Raw genomic sequence first — 19,209 nt, 5'->3', positions numbered from 1 at the left:
GGGGTTGAGGAAAGGTGAATACGGTGGAAGGTATTCCAACCGTATTCTATTTTCCTCTGCAAATTGTTTTATAATGTTGGTCTTGTGAAAGGCCACATTGTCCATAAATATGATAGGCTCTGTTATATCATGGACCGTTAACACCTCCTTCAACTTCCTCAGAAACTCCAAAAATAAATTTTGATTGAAGGCACCGTCTACTGCGTCGTATGAAACAATACCATTTCTTGTCATACAACAACAAATCGTAATATTACGGCTTCTTATTGACGGCACTATGTGGGAGGCAGGCTTGCCGGCTGCTGACCAGCCTCTTTTGCACCTTAAGGATATATTAAATCCTACCTCATCAACAAACATAAAATTTGTATCGTTTAGTTCGGCCTGCCAGTCCATGAATCGAAGTGCGTACTCCTTTCTTGTTTGTATGTTGTCCAGAGTATTTCTGCGAACTGGTAGTAGCTGAACTCTTTTCAGCGTGTAGTAGAAATTCGCCAAATAGTTTCGGATTGTGGAAAGACAAACCTGCACACCAAATTCTTCAGCACACTTTTCAGCCATTTTTTTCAGGCTAAGGGAGCAATCTTCGTCCACCCAGCTTTTTAAAGTTTGCAGCTGCTCTTCAGAGAGTTTCTTTTCGTGTGTACCACCTTTCTTCTTAGAATTATCGCGTACCTCTCCATCTTTCAAATATTGTTTTACTATTCGCGATACTGTTTGGATGCTAAGTTCCATTATTGTTGCTATATCGGTCATTCTATATTGATCTAAATATAGCTTCACTATTTTCTGCTTGTTCTCCATGGATATAGTCTTCCTTCCCGGCATCACGTAAAAATGTTCAACTGATATGAAATGAATCACGAACCTAACGGTCAAAAGTTAGAGAAAGGTCGCAATGAGTAATAGAAATTAGATGAAAATGCAATTTTCATTACCTTTTCTTTCTTCTTTTCTGCGAGGTAACCCTCCGGTACGACGGAAATCTAGCTTCTTGAGCCTTATTCTCTTTTCTAGTATTCTCTTCGCAATTTTGAGCCTTGTAGCTACCGTTTCTTCCTGCTTATCGAATGATTGTGAACCCGCGCAGCAGAAATGTAAACAAACAGTGTGATGACATTTCGCAAATTGACAGTTTGGCAGGGTTGAAACAAAGACAAGAATCAAACTCCAACATGGATTGCACAGATCAACAGCGGATTTTCAAACGTCACCTGACTGTATGCAGCATTCCACTATATAGTTGCAAACTTTCACAGAGCGAATGCGACGTTCCACTATCAGTTTGAAACATTCCCCCGAGTGAATGAAAGGTTCCGTTATATGGATCGAAACCCTGTATGTATTTTACCAGTTCAAGAAGGTTAATAGGAGCAGAAAGATACCTTTCCACGGGGGGCGGCATGTTAAGGAATGAATCATAGGGCATAGACGTTAAAATTATAGCAACCCGCAAAGGGCAATGTATGCGTATGAATAAAGTCAGTAGCAATCGAAAAGCCAAACGGTGAACACCTTTTTTAAAGCAAATTTCGCGTACAATCATTTACAATACCTACGCTAAAATTGCGTTGCGCGTCTAAAATTGCGTCTTCTCGATATTTTAAATTATCGTTTAAATATATATAATCTGCATGAAAAAATTATAGTCGAGAAAAACAATCAGTTTATACGCTGAGTTACAGCATAGCGCCTGACAAAGTATGGGTACACTTTGTACACTTTACGCTCTTGAACACATTTTGAATCGTTAGTTTATCTGATTACAGCGCTTCTAAGTTCAAGTTAACATTGTCCCCGTTGATCTCAAAAGTGTCGCTTTCAATGTTAAGTTGGTTCGATATTTACTTATAATTGCATCCATATTTTCATCAATGTGTACTTAGTAAAAATGATGTAAAAAAAATGTAAATGCAGTGCATTTGGAAAAGAATAAGGACAATAAGTATTTTTGGTTGTAATCTGCGTGTGGTAGTAGGAAATTCTTCAATGAGAAGAATAATATAAGGGGTGGCCCAGTGGCATGATGGAAGCGGATCCGGTCTTCTCACGAACGGTCCGGACCAAAATCCCATGCGGACCAATCCCCCGTAGCAAAGACTGACGTGGTAAAATAAGTTGATACGGCCAGGCCGTTCGAACGAAACAAACAAAAATATTGTTCTTATTTACTGTTTCTATACTGTTTTCAGTGGAATGGATACTTTTTGAATGTATGGCAAAAATTTCATGCATTGTAGTTTTCGTCATCAAATATATAATATAAAAAAAAATATAAATATGTATAAATATAAATATATAAAATATATTTTTAAACTATCAACATTTGTTCAAAATTAGAAATGAGCATTTATAATACAAGCAGTATTCATCCACGGTAATAACCTCCCACAAATCAAATCGATTCAACCGTTCCAAACATGTCTATTAGATGCAATGAAACAGTGGTTACATCGAAGTACACATTGATGAAAATATGGATGCAGTTATAAGTAAATATCGAAGCAAGTTAACATTGCGTAATGCAAGCAACTTTAGCAACAATCGCACCACATGACATTTCAACAGTTTTATAGGTAAGTTACATTTGGTGGTTTTGGGTGAACATTTTCTGCCATTTTTTGGATTCGAGACCTAATGGTAGTCGCCTAAGACAGTCTCCACATGGGCCGCGGCCGTCCAACACTGTCCAGCACGCACAGAATTCTTCCTTGCTCCGGTAGACAGATAATTCCCATCGATGAAAGAATTTACATTCGTCAAGACCGATTTCTTTTCTTACAGACGTGTTAAATCTGTCAAGATCGATATGACGAAAAAAAATTATCCAAAACCACCTGATGTAATAGGCCTATTAGATGACACCATAACCGCGCCCAAAAGCCGCCCAACTTTGGTATACACTATCTAAAATGAAGACAATAGGGTGAATACGATGGCGCCCTGGGGTGGATTTTATTTGCCGAGCGACCCCATTACCCACCTGATAAAAGATGCAAAATAGTAAGATAAAGTCATGAGGTTAATAAGTTAGTAAGTTAGTAAATTAATACACTACAAAGATGAAACAACAAAACAGATAAAATCAAGATATAAGCCTATACTGTTTACACGGGCATAAAATAAAAACTTTGCTTAAATATACCTTTTTCTACTCTTCTTTCTGGCAAATTCTGCTATAATTTTATCGGTATCTAGCTCATCCAATAAATCTTGTTCTATATATAACATTGCTAGACTGTTTAATTTCGCTTCACTCATAGTATTTTGCAAATAATTTTTTACTCGTTTTAATACCGAAAATGACCTTTCTCCAGAAGCATTCGAAATAGGAATGGTGAGGAGTATTTTCAATAAGGTTTCTATAATTGGAAAAGTGCAGGACATGTCTTTGGCAACTGTATACATGGCGTTCAAATCAGCTTTGACAACGTTTTCGGCATTCTTGTTATCTTTCGTTTCGGATTCGTTTTCTTTAAAAAGGACTGTTGTGAAAACAACGCGTCAATGTAGTGGTGCGTACGCGGTGACAGCGTAGGTTTACTGCAGTAATAAGTTCACCGTTTGAGGAAATGTCAAGCGAGATAGGATCATGACGGAACAGTGTGCCGAGTCGAGTAGAGTCGACATTGGAGAAAGATGATGGCCGTTAGGAGAGCGGAAAATTGTATAAATAGGGTGTGAAAGGGACGATTTCGTTCTTTTCCAAAACTTAGCGGCAATAAGACCAATTTGTGGTTACTAACGATTAGCACAACCGACAAAACCTTTTTTCGCCGTTATTTTTAAACAAGGACTAAAAATTGATCTAGTTCGTCTTGCAAACCTATTGCATCAACATCATTCCGATAAAGCTCTAATAATATGTTCAGTGATTTCTTCTTGAATTCTACTGATAAATTCCAGTCGTAAAAGACTCTAAATGGCTCTAAGACCGATTCATATTTTTCAGCTCTTTGGAAAATCTGTTCTTTGACATTATCACATATCACGTAAAATGAATTAACTATAAATTCATCTTTTACTGAAAATTGGTATTCATTATCCCCTGATTCGTCATAAAACAGTTTTCGCTTTCGAACACGTGTTTCTACTGAAAACATTGAAGACAACCCCGAAAATTTTTTAGCTTCCTCTTCAATTTTAGCAAAATTACCTCGAAAACTTTCAATAAATTTGACTAATGAATTTAGTAACGCTGCTCCTTTTAATAGTTCGCATTCAACAGTCTGGAGTGATTCACTTGTAGCATTAATCCTTTGAAGAAGTGGGTTCCATACAGCATTCATTAAAGCAGTTTCTTGTTTTTTCATTTGCTTCAAAAGAGAATTTGCTTCATCTAATGTCGCCACTTTTTCATTTCTATCATTGCATATTTCAAACAATGCATCCTGAATATTTTTAAACCCCACTTTTAAAGCGAACTCTGCATCTGCTCTTGCTGACCACCTGAAAACTAAACATCGTTTCAAGAGCACAGGTGGTTGATTTTCATTTTTCTTCAAACACTCGGTTAAAACTTACCATAAACTACCTTAAAGTTAAGACGAGAAAAATGTGTATAGTTTCTGTATGAAACTGAAATAGTGTACAGCTGTACGCTGTACGGCACTCGAACTGTGTTGTCTAATGCGTGCTTGTAATCCCGAGTATTTCCCTGACATATTTGCCGCATTATCGAATGACTGACCCCGGCAGTTTGAAACATTCAAACCTAATTTATTTAATTTATTCAACACTTCTTGTTCTTGTAGATAAGATGTGTTATGTCTATCTATTGGAATAAATCCCAAAAAACGTTCGAATATTTTCCCATAAGGAGCAACATACCGTATTACAAAAGTTGATCGATGTGAGCTACGTCCGGGATAGAATCTATTATGATGCTGTAATATTGTGTTAATATTACATCTTCAATTATTTTGTTTTTAATTTGTTCAATGATTTCTATTGATTTGATTTGATTGATTTCTAAAAACTCATCGCAAATATGATGTGACAAATAGTTCACTTTGCCACGATCAGGATGGCCATATTTTTCTAAATGTTAATTATTTAACATTTAAATTAATGTTAAAAATTCGTCATATTCTGCTAAATATTTTAAGCAGGTCAGATAATTTCCCTTTCGTTGACTTTGCTCGTTTTCGTCGTGTCCTCTAAAAGCGATTCCTAAACGACTCAATAATTTAATTGTACTGACTACTCGCTTAAGAACTTCTTTCCAATATTTCGCTTCCTTGTCCATTTCTAACTCCAACGCGGAATCGACCTTTTAAGCATTTCAGATCTTTTATATAAGCTGCACATTGATGATATGTGTTCTTTTGTTGTTTCATGACCTGACAAAAGAGCGGTAATAGACTTCAAGTTACTTAGACCTGTTGTAAATTTCGAATTTGAATTAGAAAAAAAGCACGCAAGGATAACAATAGACACATTTATTGGTTGAGGAAAACACGAGCCAAGTTCTCTCTTCCAAAACCCCATTGCTTTTTTTCTATAAAAATGGTCTTGTGTCAGGCTTCTGTAATATACATGCTCATTGTCCTTGTACAGCGTTTTGGAATCTTGTATATTACCAAAGTTTGTTGGTTTATTTTTAACAACAAAGTCAACAAACTCCTCTGAAAAAGGACGTTTCCACAGTGAAATATTTTTTGGGACAGTAGAGCTCGTTGAACCTGTTTCGTTTGTATCGTGTGATACATCATTACGGATGGGAGCGTTTATTCTACTTTCCTCGTGGCTAACGTGGTCGCAACTGGGCAAAATATCTGTTTTTGTTGTTTCAGCTTTATCTTGCACAACAACAAACTTATCCAACGCATTTTTTTGCGATTGAACAAATTCCTAATCCTTTTTTAGTTTTTTACGCTTCTCGGCGCCACTCTGGTAACGTTTCATGATGTTGTGGTAGTAGTTGTTTTGGTAATAGTAACAATAGTAGATTAGTAAAGTATTAATTCTTTGTTAGAAGTAATGCAAGTAAATATAAGTAATAATAAGTATGAAATAGTGTAAAATATGTGAAGAATAAAAACTTATTACTAATTACTTACTAAAAACTTAAAAACAAAGAATAAAAAGTAAAAAGTATTTTAATAAAGAAAAAGTAAAAAGTAAAACCTTAAAGTAAAAATAACTAAAATATAAAATGATAAAGTAAAAAGCTTGGCTTGATAGAGCAAAAAACACACTACAAAGCACTTGGCACAGATCACAGCTTACTTCACCAAATGACGATCACAAGCATAAGGTTGCCTCCACACGGACCGCGGCCACCGCGGTACCGCGACCGCCGCGTATAACTTTGGTTGTTAATTTTGAACTTCGGCACGGCTCGGCTCAGCTCGGTTCGTTTCGGCTTTCAAATCTTCTGCGGCAGGTTGTCAAATCTCCGCGCCTAACTGTCAAACAGGCGCTCCGCGGAAGGCGTTGCCGCGGAAACGTAGCTTTGTTGAATATCGACAAATCTGCGGCACTGCAGGCACCGCGGTAGATTTGACAGTTGAGCGCGGCGAGCTGGTATATAAATTCTCTTTTGGCAACGACAGTCATACGCGGCCGCGGCGACCGCGGTCCGTGTGGAGGCGACCTAATGTATCATATGTATAGAATTATTGCAATTCTCGCACGGGGTTTTCAGTGACGCCTAGGCCTCACCTTTACCAAGATTAGATTGCGACATAGCTGCTATAGGGGAAACTGTGGCAACAAACCCTGTAGAATGCAATTCGTGGACTCATAACTACACATAAAAGTGGAAACGTGGAAGTGTGTGGGGGAGGGAGAGGGCCATCATTACGTCTACCCTAGTAGGCGATTTAAAAAAAATGTCCTCAACAACTTTTAAGTGGCTCACTCGCCTCTTGCACCAATTTACTTTTCGCAGGGGAAACGGGGGGCTCCGGAACGTTCCGGCAATCGTATGAAGATTGTGTGTGTATGTGTTTGCCATCAAGCCGTGCACTGGCCAAATCGGGTAAAATGTGGGGCCCCGTATACTGTCCGGGGCCTCGTGTACTCCTCGTGTACTTCCCTGTATCCAGGGAACCAAAAGCAGTGCTATGAGGGGCCATCGTAAGGAGATGCGGGGCCACAAATTCAATCTCTGGCCCGGTTAGCATATTGGGATTGTATGCAAGTGTGTGAAGGGTGTTTGAAGTGTGTGTGCGCGATGAGGCCTGCATGTGTATACGTGCAAGCAATCCGTTAGTTGGCCCAAACCAAGTTCCTGGAAGTATTAAATGTGGTCCAAACATTAAGCCAAATGCATATTGTAGCTTTCTCGCATAACCACTAGTTTTCTTGCTCGCATGAACGTCGCTGCACCATGGGGGTGGGGTGGGGGGGGGGGGGGTGTGTTGTTTTTACTTTTAGAATAGATACGAGGGGAAAGAAGTTGTGAAGTATTGCGGGGGGCAAATATGGTTATTTATTTTTCTTTTTTTTTCAGCTTCCTAGTACACAAGAAGAACGGATAAAAGTAAGCGATGGTTTGAATCGCAAATATGGATTTCCCCGCGCATTAGGGGCTTTGGATGGACACGTAGCTATTCGTGCTCCAGCACAAAGTGGAGCATCATACTACAATTATAAAGGCTTTTACAACATTGTCCTATTAGCAGTAGTAGATTCGGATGTGAACTTCCTATATGTAAATGTCAGCTGCAAGGGTCGTATTTCCGATGGGGGGGTATTAAAAAAAATCGGAATTAAATATTTTTTATGAATGTTCTTGCTTTACCTACTCCGGATGACATGCTGTCCTTCCGGACCTTGGTGTAGTGCCGATAGGAAGAACGAAGACTCTTCCACTTTTCCTTGACTTCGCTGATGGTAAAGCCCTGCTCTTCAGCTATTTTCGCCCACGCTCTTTCCCGCGCCATGCCGATATTACGATATTCATTCAGTGCCACGTTCCACAACACTCCCGGGTTGCTCCCGAACCGCCGCAATGAAACGCGTCGTACTATCATGCGACATAGTAACAGACTAAAAAAGATGGTTAAAAAATCATTAAGGATTTCTTATAATTAATTACATGCGACTCGGTTATAATCGCACACTGCACATAAATAGATAGTTTAACACATGTTAAACCATTACATTGACCGGAAGAATACGATAGTTGCACCGCGTGTTGACTATCCAGGAGTCGTAATCAATGAAAAGGTGCTCGTCCTGCTTGGCTAGTTGGCTGAATCAAATACTTAATCTGCTCGGATGTATTAGTAATGGATCAAGCCCCTCGGAGGCGGAGTGAGGCCTAATAACACTTTATTTCAGCTTAACGAACTAAGGGTCTCCTCGAATGAGATGAAATGAAAAAAATATATTTGAAGGGGGCTCCATAACTGTCGAACTTTGAGGGGTGTTCTAATTTAGGGTACCCTCTGGCATCCGTGAAGGTTGGTGCATGCGTGCACCACTTTATGTAAGATACTTTTACACCACATAATATTCAGGAACGTAAATGACGAGATCCTAGTCGGGCACCTACTCCGCCTATCGTTAGACTCGCTAGCGGATGCCTCCGTGGGTGCAGATATTAGTGAAGATGTTTAATCCTAACCGAAATTCTACACTTGCACTACGGATGTCTTTTTCCTAATATTGAGCCAAATACATCCTTCTTTAACCATCGGAAACGACCAAAACCAACATGGATCAATCGTAAAATTCGATGTTTTCTTCGAAGTGAAGAAAGTATACTGCAACATGAAAAACATTCGACCGATAAAAATACGAGCACGGTCACAACATAAATAAATAAACGAACTAACTACCGATGCACTTACCATTTTCTTCGCTTTCTTTGGCATCTGTGCCATTATTTTACTCTCAATTTACAAATAAAACGAACGAACGACAAAAATTACCAACAAGAACGCTGCACTGACGCTGTATGATCAAATTGTAAGCAAACCTGAAAACAATGAAAACCAAATTCTAAGAAAAAATATATACGCCTGGTTTTTACATAGTTTTCTTTATTTATTTAGCTTCTTTATTTTCAATTTTAATTATAGGATGCCATTTCTGAGGCAAACAAAAGTATACACTAGATATTTACAGTTTTCTATGGAATAAATTAAATATTCAAACAATATTATATTTGAAAAAACAACCGTTGACACTGTTTTTCTTTTATAATTTTTAACGAGTTGAGGAAAACTATTTATAGATTTAAAAAGATATATTTTTTCTTAATTTTCACTAGAATATTTGATCCGATTTGGATCTCGCATTAAAAAGTTATTTAATTTTAAAGTTGGCCGTTAACGGTTCGATGGCAGCGTCGAGCTTCATTTTTCCTGCATTGCATTGGCGTGACGTCGGGCTATGTGAAATCTGACAGCGTTCACGCTCGATCACGCCTGTTTCTACGAACGTCTACGAACTACGAAGTTGGCTTTTGTGTGGGGCTTGGTTGTTGTATGGCTGCTAACCCAACTAGCCTTGCGATGGATGTTTCTATGTGCTAGAGCGAGTGCGGCTGATGTTCTCACACTGTTACTCCTACAGGCGCAATACACGAGGCGAGCCGAAGTAAACACACTGTGAGAATGTGTTAGAGCGTTTGGCCGTACCTCCGAATATTTGATACCTGAACAGGTCAAAGAAGAAGAACACGAAGTGAAAAGTTTGAAAAAAACAAGTTTGTTTACCATTCTGGTTCGTTATTTTGAACAGTAAAGAACGCAATTTCTTGCTCAATTTTTAGTGAACCAATTGTTACAGTGTTTTAAAAGTGATATTAACTGCGATAACAAGTGACAAAATAAGTGACTTGAATAAGTGAAATTGTTAAACTGCTAAATTGCTTAAATATTAAAGCATGGATGCTCAGCAAGTGCGTCGTAGTAAACCGTTTTACCGGCGTAAAGCTAAAATAGCAGCAGTTATGCGTGCAAGTGAATGTACGTGTCCGTGCACTTGTGAGGATAATTTACCTTCAGCAAATGGTATGTGCGATTATTGTTCTCGTTAGTGAAATTGTATTAAACCATTAATTACATGTGTGTATTAATTTATGTTTTACAGAGCCACGAAACGATGCTGCTACTTCTCACGATGATGGACCTATCTATGCTGAGACGGATGCCATGGAGCCAACGGAGCACGTGGACGTTCCACTCGATGATGAGATATCAGATGACGACGAGGATATTAATACCGAAGAAACTTTAGAGTTTGACTTTGGTCAACAGTCCCTGGATGCCTGCCTTCAATATTGGGCATTAAAAACAAACTCGGCTCACACATCGATAAACATGATATTGAGAATCATCCGTGAAAAAACTTCATGCGTTGTGCCGAAGGATGCTCGTACCCTGCTTAGAACCAGCAGGGTACAAAAAGATATAGTACCTGTTCAAGGGGGTCGTTTTTGGTACCACGGAGTGGCTAACTGCCTCAATATTCGATTCAGGTAAGCGATTAGCGTAATGTTTTACTACTGACGATATTCTGACATATTTTATATACCCTTTTTTATTTTATTATACCCTGTTTTTGCAGTGGCAACCATCTGGGAAATGTTTCTGAGCTTCCCTTAAAATTCTTTGTTGACGGATTGCCTCTACACAGGAGCAGTGAAAGCACGTTTTGGCCGATTTTAATGTCCATCGAAGATATGCCCCACATACCACCTATGGCAGTGGCTATATTCTACGGGTCATCGAAGCCGGGTTCAGTAGAAGAGATTTTACGGCCTTTAGTAGAGGAACTAAATTTGCTGCTCGTTCAAGGTGTACGTCTTGGTGAACAACAAACGCTAGTGAGGCTGAAAGTGTTGGCTTTTGTGGCGGATTCACCAGCTCGTAGCTTTATTAAAGGTAAGATTCCTCAGCATAGTGTGTTTGGAATAACATATATCACTAATTCGTTTTTATTTCTTCTTTTCCAGCCTGCGTTAGCTGCAATGCTACAGAAGGGTGTATGAAATGTAAAGTCATCGGACGTCGTCACCCGAGATCAAGGGCGGTTACATATACTGGAATCGATCATCCACCCCGCTCGGACGCTGAGTTTAGGCAAGGAATTTACGTTAGGCACAAAGTGGGTCATTCACCACTCTTGGAGCTAAGGTTTTTTGATATAGTGAAGGACGTGTTAGTCGGTGATAAACTTCACTTGATAGATCTAGGAGTTACACGCAAACTATTACACGGGTGGGTGTATGGTATGAGGGGAGCAACCAGATGGTCTGATCAAACCTTTGTGCACATTTCTAGTCTTTTAAAAAGCATTACTCTTCCTTCTGAAGTACATCGCAAGTTACGAGGTTTAGAAGATTTGAAACATTGGAAAGGATCGGAGTTTAGTAGTTTTTTGTTCTATGCTAGCATAGTAGTGCTGAGAGGTAACATATCAGCAGAAGCATATCAGCATTTTATGTTATATTTTGTTGCAATAACGCTGTTGTCTTCAAATGTGTATAAAGATTTTTGGGACGAGGCATCCGACATGCTAAACGATTTCGTTTCGCATTATGAAGAAATCTATGGGGAAGGTTATATTAGTAGTAACGTACATAACTTGTTGCATGTAACTGAAGAAGTAAAACGTTTAGGGCCTCTGAATACAATGTCTGCGTATCCTTTTGAAAATGCTCTTCAGCATATGAAAGGTATGCTTAGACACGGACATAGATGCTTAGAGCAAGCTGTGAACAGGTATTCTGAATTCGAACAGTTAACCATTTCGAAAATGAGACCGGATAATGAAACGACATTGAAGGGTTCAGGTGACAATATAGTTGTAACCATGAAGGATTTTATCCTAAGGCCCAATAATCGCGACGGTTGGTTTCTTTCGCCAGAAAAAGAGCTAATCAGGTTTTGTTCTGCAGAAAAATCGTCAGGGACTATAAAATTAATCGGTAGGAAGTTGATTGATCCGGAGGAATATTTCGATGAGCCGGTATCATCAGGGGTCATCAATATTTGTAAAGGCAAAATTTCAAATTTATCTCCTAATACTTTCGAATATAAAACTTCTGATGTCAAAGGTAAGATGGTTGCCGTCAAGTTAGATAACGAGGGACTTACGATGTTTGCTCCCCTTGTGCATACGCTAATAGATTAATCTATTAATTAACCTAATTAGGTTTAGACTAAGAGAAATGGATTTCGAATGTTACTTTACCTATTAAAGCAGTGTAAAGAAGGATTAGTTCTTGCTATTTTTTGTAATAAATATATTCTTTCAACGATTTAAACAAAACGTTTATTTTTTTTATTTTAGGTAATGCATTTCAGTCTGCTTATCTGATGACACGCAGTATTTATTCCTTTGTTATTGTGTTATCATTGTGATCTGATATTATTTTTAGGTGCTTTCAGGTGCTCCAGATACCCCAGAAAAGGAGGATTGCGGATTTGCTTGATTTTCTAAAGCATTTTTTCTTGCACTAAGCCTATTGGAACGAGTAAATGGACGTGGGCTTGATGTTCGAATACGTTTGTAGTTCTGTAACCTTTGCTTCGCATGATAGAATTTATCTTTAAAGTACTCGCGAATACTCCATTCCGGGAACTCCACTCCGTCCGTTGTTCCTAGTAGGCCAAAAAGTTTAAGGATATTGGTATGAACTTTGAAAGGGATTTTTGGGTTAGGAATGCCTATTCCACTCCAACTGCAGGATGCGAAAAACTCCAAATCGAACAGCAAATCTATGGATCGGTGCATCAAATTGATAGGACGATATTCCCCTGTCGTTCGTTTTAAATACGCTATCACTTGTGCCATGTAATCTGGTTCGGCAAGTCGGGTATCAAATTCTACCATCGACTCCTTAGATTTAATCGGTTGCATGCTAAAAGAAGTAGATGGTGTTAAAGCACCAACAGCTTCCATAGCACACTCGAAAGTAGTTAGCAAATATTCTTGGCCTTGTCGAAGAGCTTTTAGCTCCTTTTCAATAATGTGCATGTAGTGTGAACTTTCTGTTCCAGAAGACTGATTCGAGGGCACGATATACGATAATGTATGTTCATTCTGCAAAGGATGCAAATTAGTGAGAAGGTCAGATTCTTTTGTTGGGGTGATTTCTAGAGGTGATGATGGGTTTGAAAGGATATGCTGGTCATAAACGGTAGCCGTAACAGTTTGAGATGTAGATGCTAATGGTATGGTTTCAGCTTCAAAGCCTGAAGGAACATTTTCTGTTCTTGTATAACTGACCGGTGTCTTACAACTTACAGGTATGGTTGTTGTTTTGGAAGATGGAGCAGTAGGTAAAGCCTTCGAACAGCAAGGAATGGCTGGAGTTTCATACCTTTCAGGTACAGTTGGTGTAGTGAACGATGGAGCAATATGTAGCTTTGAACTGCACGGAATGGTTGGAGCAATATACCTTTCAGGTACAGTTGGTGTTGCGGACGATGGAGCAGTAGGTAGAGCCTTCGAACTAGAAGCATTCACTGGTGTTTCAAACTCTGCACGTATGGCTGGTATTTTACGTCTGTAAGCTGATGTTTTCGAACGTGCAGGCACGGCTGATGAAGTAATAGCTAGCGAGAACTGCACAGGTAATGTCGTTGAACTATACGAATGATCCTGAATCGACAATCGGGAATCTTTCAGAGTCTTTAACTTCATTTTCGAAGTTGCATGGCTTGCATAACGTTTTCTTGTTTTCGAAGAAGATACCTCATACATAAGTGGTGTATAAGTGTGATCAAATTGATAGTGTGCGTGATGTGCAGAGTCCTATAAAAAATATAAATAAACGTTGTAAAACTTCATTTAATTCAAGGTTATAGTTATACGTTCATGACATCAAATAGATAGTTATAGAAATCAGGTAAAATCGGTAATTGAACTAACAAATCACACAATCAAATATAGCTAGCATAATTGAAGCTGAACATAACTGAGTGTTATGTTCATTTGGCACTGTTTTTTATTGTACTGGCTGGAAAATTCATATCATTCCGTGAACTATGAGTGTAGCGTACAACATCAAACACAATACAATGATAGTTTTCGGATTCTTAACATACAATAGCACTCAACTTCGTTATGTTTGCTCATGTACATACTTACATCGTTGTTACGGTTATTGCTTGCAGCAGCATTCTCTTTATCGTGTTTCTGAAATATAAACATACCCACCGTTAGTTTTACTGATGTAGCCCTAACCAAAATTAACTTTTTACTTACAGGATTCATCGTGTAAACAACAAGCTGCACGCCGTTATGATAAAAAAGCATTTAACACCTAGTGACTTTTCCATAATTTTTTCCAGGAACATTTGAAATATGAATTGTTATCATACACAACGTGCGTAACATACATAAAAAGGACAAAATGTATTTCTTTATATTAAATTAATAATATTTAAATAAATATTTAATATTTAAAAAAATTAAATAATATTAACTGGAAAGTATCAAAAAACCATTATTCTTCCCATAATCACCACAAGATAACAAAACTCGATTTCCAAACACACGGAAATCACGTTGATACTTTCGCATAGTCGAATGATAAATTAAACACTGCTTATACGCAAATGTAAAATAAAACGCGATTATTAACGTCTCGCACCATGAGCGCTCTGATAGCAGAGTGCGTAACACAATCTTGACTGTATTTCTTTCAGAACACATTCTTGGATCAACGCTAGAGCCGGATACTACGAGCATCGCACTTTCTGAACAGAAAAATATTTCTATATAATAAATTACACACATACACAATACATAATATCTTCTCCCCTCACAGCAATAGAACGTACATATATGATCACATGTGTACAGTGTATGAACAATAACCGTGAGAAAAAGTAGACGAGGACGGGGGAAATGTAGTGGTAAATAATAACGGTTTTTTTTTTACAATTTCCAATCGATCCAAAATGGTTTCCAACGTTCCAAACCCCCCTACTTGACAACTGTCAAACCCATTGCCAAACGTCAAAAACCCCCTCAAAGTGGGACAGTCCGTTGACTTGCTCGTAGACATACTCGTAAGGTTTTTGCTTTTTTCTAATTTTGGCGGCCTTAGACGTCAGGTTAGTTGGGAAGCTACCCGTAGACGTGACATATTTATCTGCCGAAATGTTTGACGTCTACAAATTTCTTTTGTTCTTTCTGCAATGGCGATCAGCAATGACCTTGGATAAATAGCTCACGTTTGGGAGGGCTTCTGTGGTAGCGCAGATGTTGCTGTCAATCGCTGCAGTTGTACATGTCAAATGAGGGGTTGTTGTGTTTATGATTGTGATCAATATTCTTCAAGTTGTGGCTTGTGTTTGTTGTGCCGTTCTGTTTTCGTGAAAATTTTTGAACTAAAATGGCATTCAATGCAACTGTTCATGCTGCAACGGCAGAAGCTGTAAGATTAGTGCAATTATTAATAGAAGAGGAGGAGGAGGAGGAAGAGGAGCAGAATGCAGAACGGCGCTGCTGGATGACGGACCTTTTTCTGGAAAGGGCTCAAGGGCTCTTGAGTGGAGCCGGCTGTTCCAGGCTATTGATGGAGAAGGACCGAACAACCGCTATAACGATTTCTTCCGACTGAATCGCGAGGAGTTTAACCATGTTTTATCATTGGTCGGACCGAAAATTGTCAAAGAGGATACAACAATGCGCAAAGCAATATCTCCTAAGCAACGGCTCGCTATCGCGCTTCGGTTTTTAACTACAGGCGATTCATACGAATCCCTAGCTTTCATATTCAGAGTAAGTTATTCGTAAACATTATATACTCTTCATTAATCATATAATTAATTTTAGGTTCTAGCAACTCCGTTTCGCTGATCGTTCGGGAAGTTTGTACCCACATCATCGATGAATTGAAGATATATATCAAGGTATGGTATTAATTCCTCTAGCTAAAATACACTTTCTTATGTTTTAATGCTATGTACCAGCCTCTATTAGATACGACGTGCTTTTAAGGAGAGGGATCCTAGATCCGAGAACCTTCGAATGGTGCACTCCTATATGAAAAAATAGGAGTAGTACTATAGTGAAAGTGGCTGTTAATGTTAACATTTGTAAACCTCCGAAAAGGGATGGATTCTCTTGGTAGTCCGCTGACTTTAGGGGGCCAAGAACCACGGTCCAGCACTGCCTCGCTCAACCACTTGTGCCTGTGCGCTGAGAGATGCTAGCTGGTGCGCAAATTGTTGCTTTTGCCTCCAATTTGTTATATGTTTGGCTTATTGATTGATTGCTACGTTTGCATGAAATGTGTCGCATATGGCGTGCTAATTCGCATCAATTGATCAGTTCGTTTGTTAAAACTGTGTTTTTGTAAAATGCGCATTACATTCGTTAGGACTGTTAGGCCGTATCGGAGTGCCAGATATAGTTATACTGTAAGTATTATGATAATGTTTTCAAACTGAACATAAACACATAAGCAGATATATTTATCTGTTATGCTGGGCGATGTTACAGAAACGAATTATGCATTTGACTCAATTTATAGTTCTTCTTTTGCTTGGGTTGTCGTGTACACATTCCCGGGATACTAATTAGTTTCCTGTACAATAGATTTACTTCAATGAATTGACGGTAGGTAACATCTAATCTTCAGATGAGGGTTAACTCCATTTGAGTTCAATATACTCCTTGGTTCACATACGTTTCCACAGTCGTAAAATGAACAAATACACGACAAGCTTTTCTGCAACATCAACAATTTTATTGTTTCCGTTAACGTGTTTCGTAACATAGGTGTTATCTTCGAATACAAAACGCATTTGAACGAAGGAACACATCCTGGTCGTCACATTCGGTTCGCACATCGTCAAGTAGCCAGATAACCACTTCTGTAGACTACGTGCCAAACGAGTATCTGACGAGCACCTGCCTGGTGGGGCATCCTTTATCCTTTCAGCCTTAGCTGCTGACAGGATGTCTGCTTCGCCCAACAGCTCAGCTAGCTCCTAGTCCATTGAACATCCGTACACGTATTTACGTAGATTCTACCTATAGGTAGTTTACCTTTGTTGCACCGATCTATTTCCAATCCTTAAAGCTTCGCACACTACCGCAGATGAGCGTCAGATAATGTCGATGACATTTGCGACCAAGGAATTGGAGAGAAAGGGTCAAAATCGAGCCGCATGTTCAACACCTTATTGAACCTCGATATTATTGAACAGCCAGCAAGGTTGTGGGACATCATTGCTCTCTGCGGTACCTCCTAGATCCGCTCGCATCATTTGCTACATCTAGAAATAGTCGTGGTCGTGACGTGGTCCTGAGCGTTGCATCTCGTGGAATTTTTGGATTTCTTCATTTAGAAATGAAGTTACCCCACGGACGAGATGGCCAAAGAACTCCGGGTAATTTTGTTCGAAGGGGAGAACTTCACTCTCCACAAAATTACCCAGATTTCTGGATCGCGATGGCGGTGCAACTGGTGCTGCCGTGCTAGCAGCGTTTACAGCGGCTCCGCTAAGGAGCGAAGTGTGGTGATACACTCGGCAATCTGTCGAGAACGAGTTGTCATCACCTCGCGCTTCCATTTACGGCCTCGCGATCCAGAAACACGTCCTTCCAGCATGCCACTATTACTAGAAGCAGCAGATGCAGTGGATGCAGCGATGGGCGTATCGGTGGCAGCGGTGGAGGAAGCGATGTTCGCATCGGTAGCAGCAGTGGCATTGGACGCAGAAGATGAAGATGTAGATGTAGAAGATGCAGAAGGGCCATTAAATGCTGTAGCGGACGCCGTGCTGGTTGTAGTCAAATTTGCCTGCAAAGATAAAATGAATATATAATAAGATGATAATATTTATAAAGAGTATATTGGTGCTAACGGTAATATTAATGAATTATTTTCTATTTCTTTTCAGTTACCGTCCACTACTGCAGACTGGCTGAAAATTTCCCAGGGATTTCAAGAGCAATGCTTCCATCGATGGGAAACATGTAACCATTGAAGCTCCAGCGAATTCCGGCAGCCAATAGTTCAATTATAAAAAATCATTCAGTATTGTGCTCCTAGCAATAGCGGACTCAAACTACAACTTTATGTTTGCCGACGTCGGTTGTCAGGGGAGAATTTCAGATGGTGGGGTGTTTCAAAATAGCCCTATTTTCCAAAAATTGGAACGTCGGGAGATGAACATACCCGTTCCAGAAATTTTGAATTTGCCATACAGCATTGAAGTCCCATATTTCTTTTTAGGTGATCAGGCGTTTGCTATGAAAGAATATTGCCTCAGAACATATGGAGGAATGCATCCCGCAGAGTCGATGGAGCGGAATTTTAACTATCGACATTCAAGAGCGCGTCGTACTGTAGAGAACGCTTTTGGAATTTTGGCAAAAGTGTTCCGGGTTTTAGCTAAGCCCATAGATCTAGAACCAGATATTGCTGAAAAAGTTGTTCTTGCAGCTGTAACGTTGCACAATTTTCGACGACGGCACACTTTATATAATTATTCTACCGAATTTCTTCCTGGCACTACAAACACACCATCTACATCAATGGAATTCGAACAATTCAATGATGAAGCATCACCCCCTTCAATGTTACCTTTCCCAGCTGTTGCATTAAGACCAGCAAGAGCATTACAAAATATGCGAAACCATTTGGCAAGGCATTTTTTGTTGAATGATCCTTTACCCTTTGCTCTACCGCAACCGCGACGAGTTTTGTAAAGTGAGCAAAGTGTGGGTGCAATGGTCCATCGTTAAACTGTTCGAAAATATATGTTTTTAATTTGTTGGACGTGGTAGAAGTAATTGGGATTAGTTATGCAAAAGGTGTGGTCATCTTAAGTTTTGCAGATATGTAACTGTAAGCATCATTTTTTAGAAATGTACAGATTTTCGCGAATGCAGGCAAACGTCAGATCACCTGTAAGGCAATATTTTTCCTTGGAAACTTGCAAAATTTCCAGTGCGCGTAAGTTTAATTCAGCAAACGACAGTGTTAGGAATCCTCGATGTGATTTATAATCAGAGGGGACAGCCGAGCGGAAAGGGTAAACGATATAATATTGTTACTTACACTGTTAATCGATGGCTGCGGTGCAACCGAGTCATGCAAAAACGCCATGTGCTCGTAAGCGAACCATGTGTGTTCCAGAACCCCAGCTCCTGAAAGACAATACAACAAGAATACATGTCATTATCCATAATATCACAACGGACAACAAATCACAGCAATACAGTAATAACACCAAATCGAACGAACCCTAAAGAACAACAGAAAGGCAATACGGCAAA

General features: G+C 39.3%; 3 protein-coding genes across 3 annotated transcripts; 2 read left to right on the top strand and 1 right to left on the bottom strand.

The window, feature by feature from the left end:
- Positions 1 to 10,947: 10,947 nt before the first annotated feature.
- Positions 10,948 to 12,096, top strand: LOC128707236 (uncharacterized). Its single transcript, XM_053802186.1, has one exon. The coding sequence runs from the start codon at positions 10,948 to 10,950 to the stop codon at positions 12,094 to 12,096; it is 1,149 nt and encodes a 382-aa protein (XP_053658161.1).
- Positions 12,097 to 12,339: 243 nt separating this feature from the next.
- Positions 12,340 to 14,184, bottom strand: LOC128718305 (uncharacterized). Its single transcript, XM_053811941.1, has 3 exons — positions 14,176 to 14,184; positions 14,059 to 14,106; positions 12,340 to 13,092 (listed from the first exon to the last, which is right to left on the bottom strand). The coding sequence occupies exons 1-3, from the start codon at positions 14,182 to 14,184 to the stop codon at positions 12,340 to 12,342; spliced, it is 810 nt and encodes a 269-aa protein (XP_053667916.1).
- A 3,350-nt stretch (positions 14,185 to 17,534) lies between these two features.
- On the top strand, positions 17,535 to 18,639 carry LOC128718304 (uncharacterized). Its single transcript, XM_053811940.1, has 3 exons — positions 17,535 to 17,711; positions 17,829 to 17,904; positions 17,981 to 18,639. Exons 1-3 carry the CDS (start codon positions 17,535 to 17,537, stop codon positions 18,637 to 18,639), a joined length of 912 nt encoding a protein of 303 aa, XP_053667915.1.
- The last annotated feature ends 570 nt before the right edge of the window (positions 18,640 to 19,209 follow it).

This window comes from Anopheles marshallii, chromosome 2 (assembly GCF_943734725.1).
Source record: "Anopheles marshallii chromosome 2, idAnoMarsDA_429_01, whole genome shotgun sequence".
In the NCBI taxonomy this organism is placed as follows: domain Eukaryota; kingdom Metazoa; phylum Arthropoda; class Insecta; order Diptera; family Culicidae; genus Anopheles; species Anopheles marshallii.
This window is presented reverse-complemented; position numbering and strand designations above follow the sequence as displayed.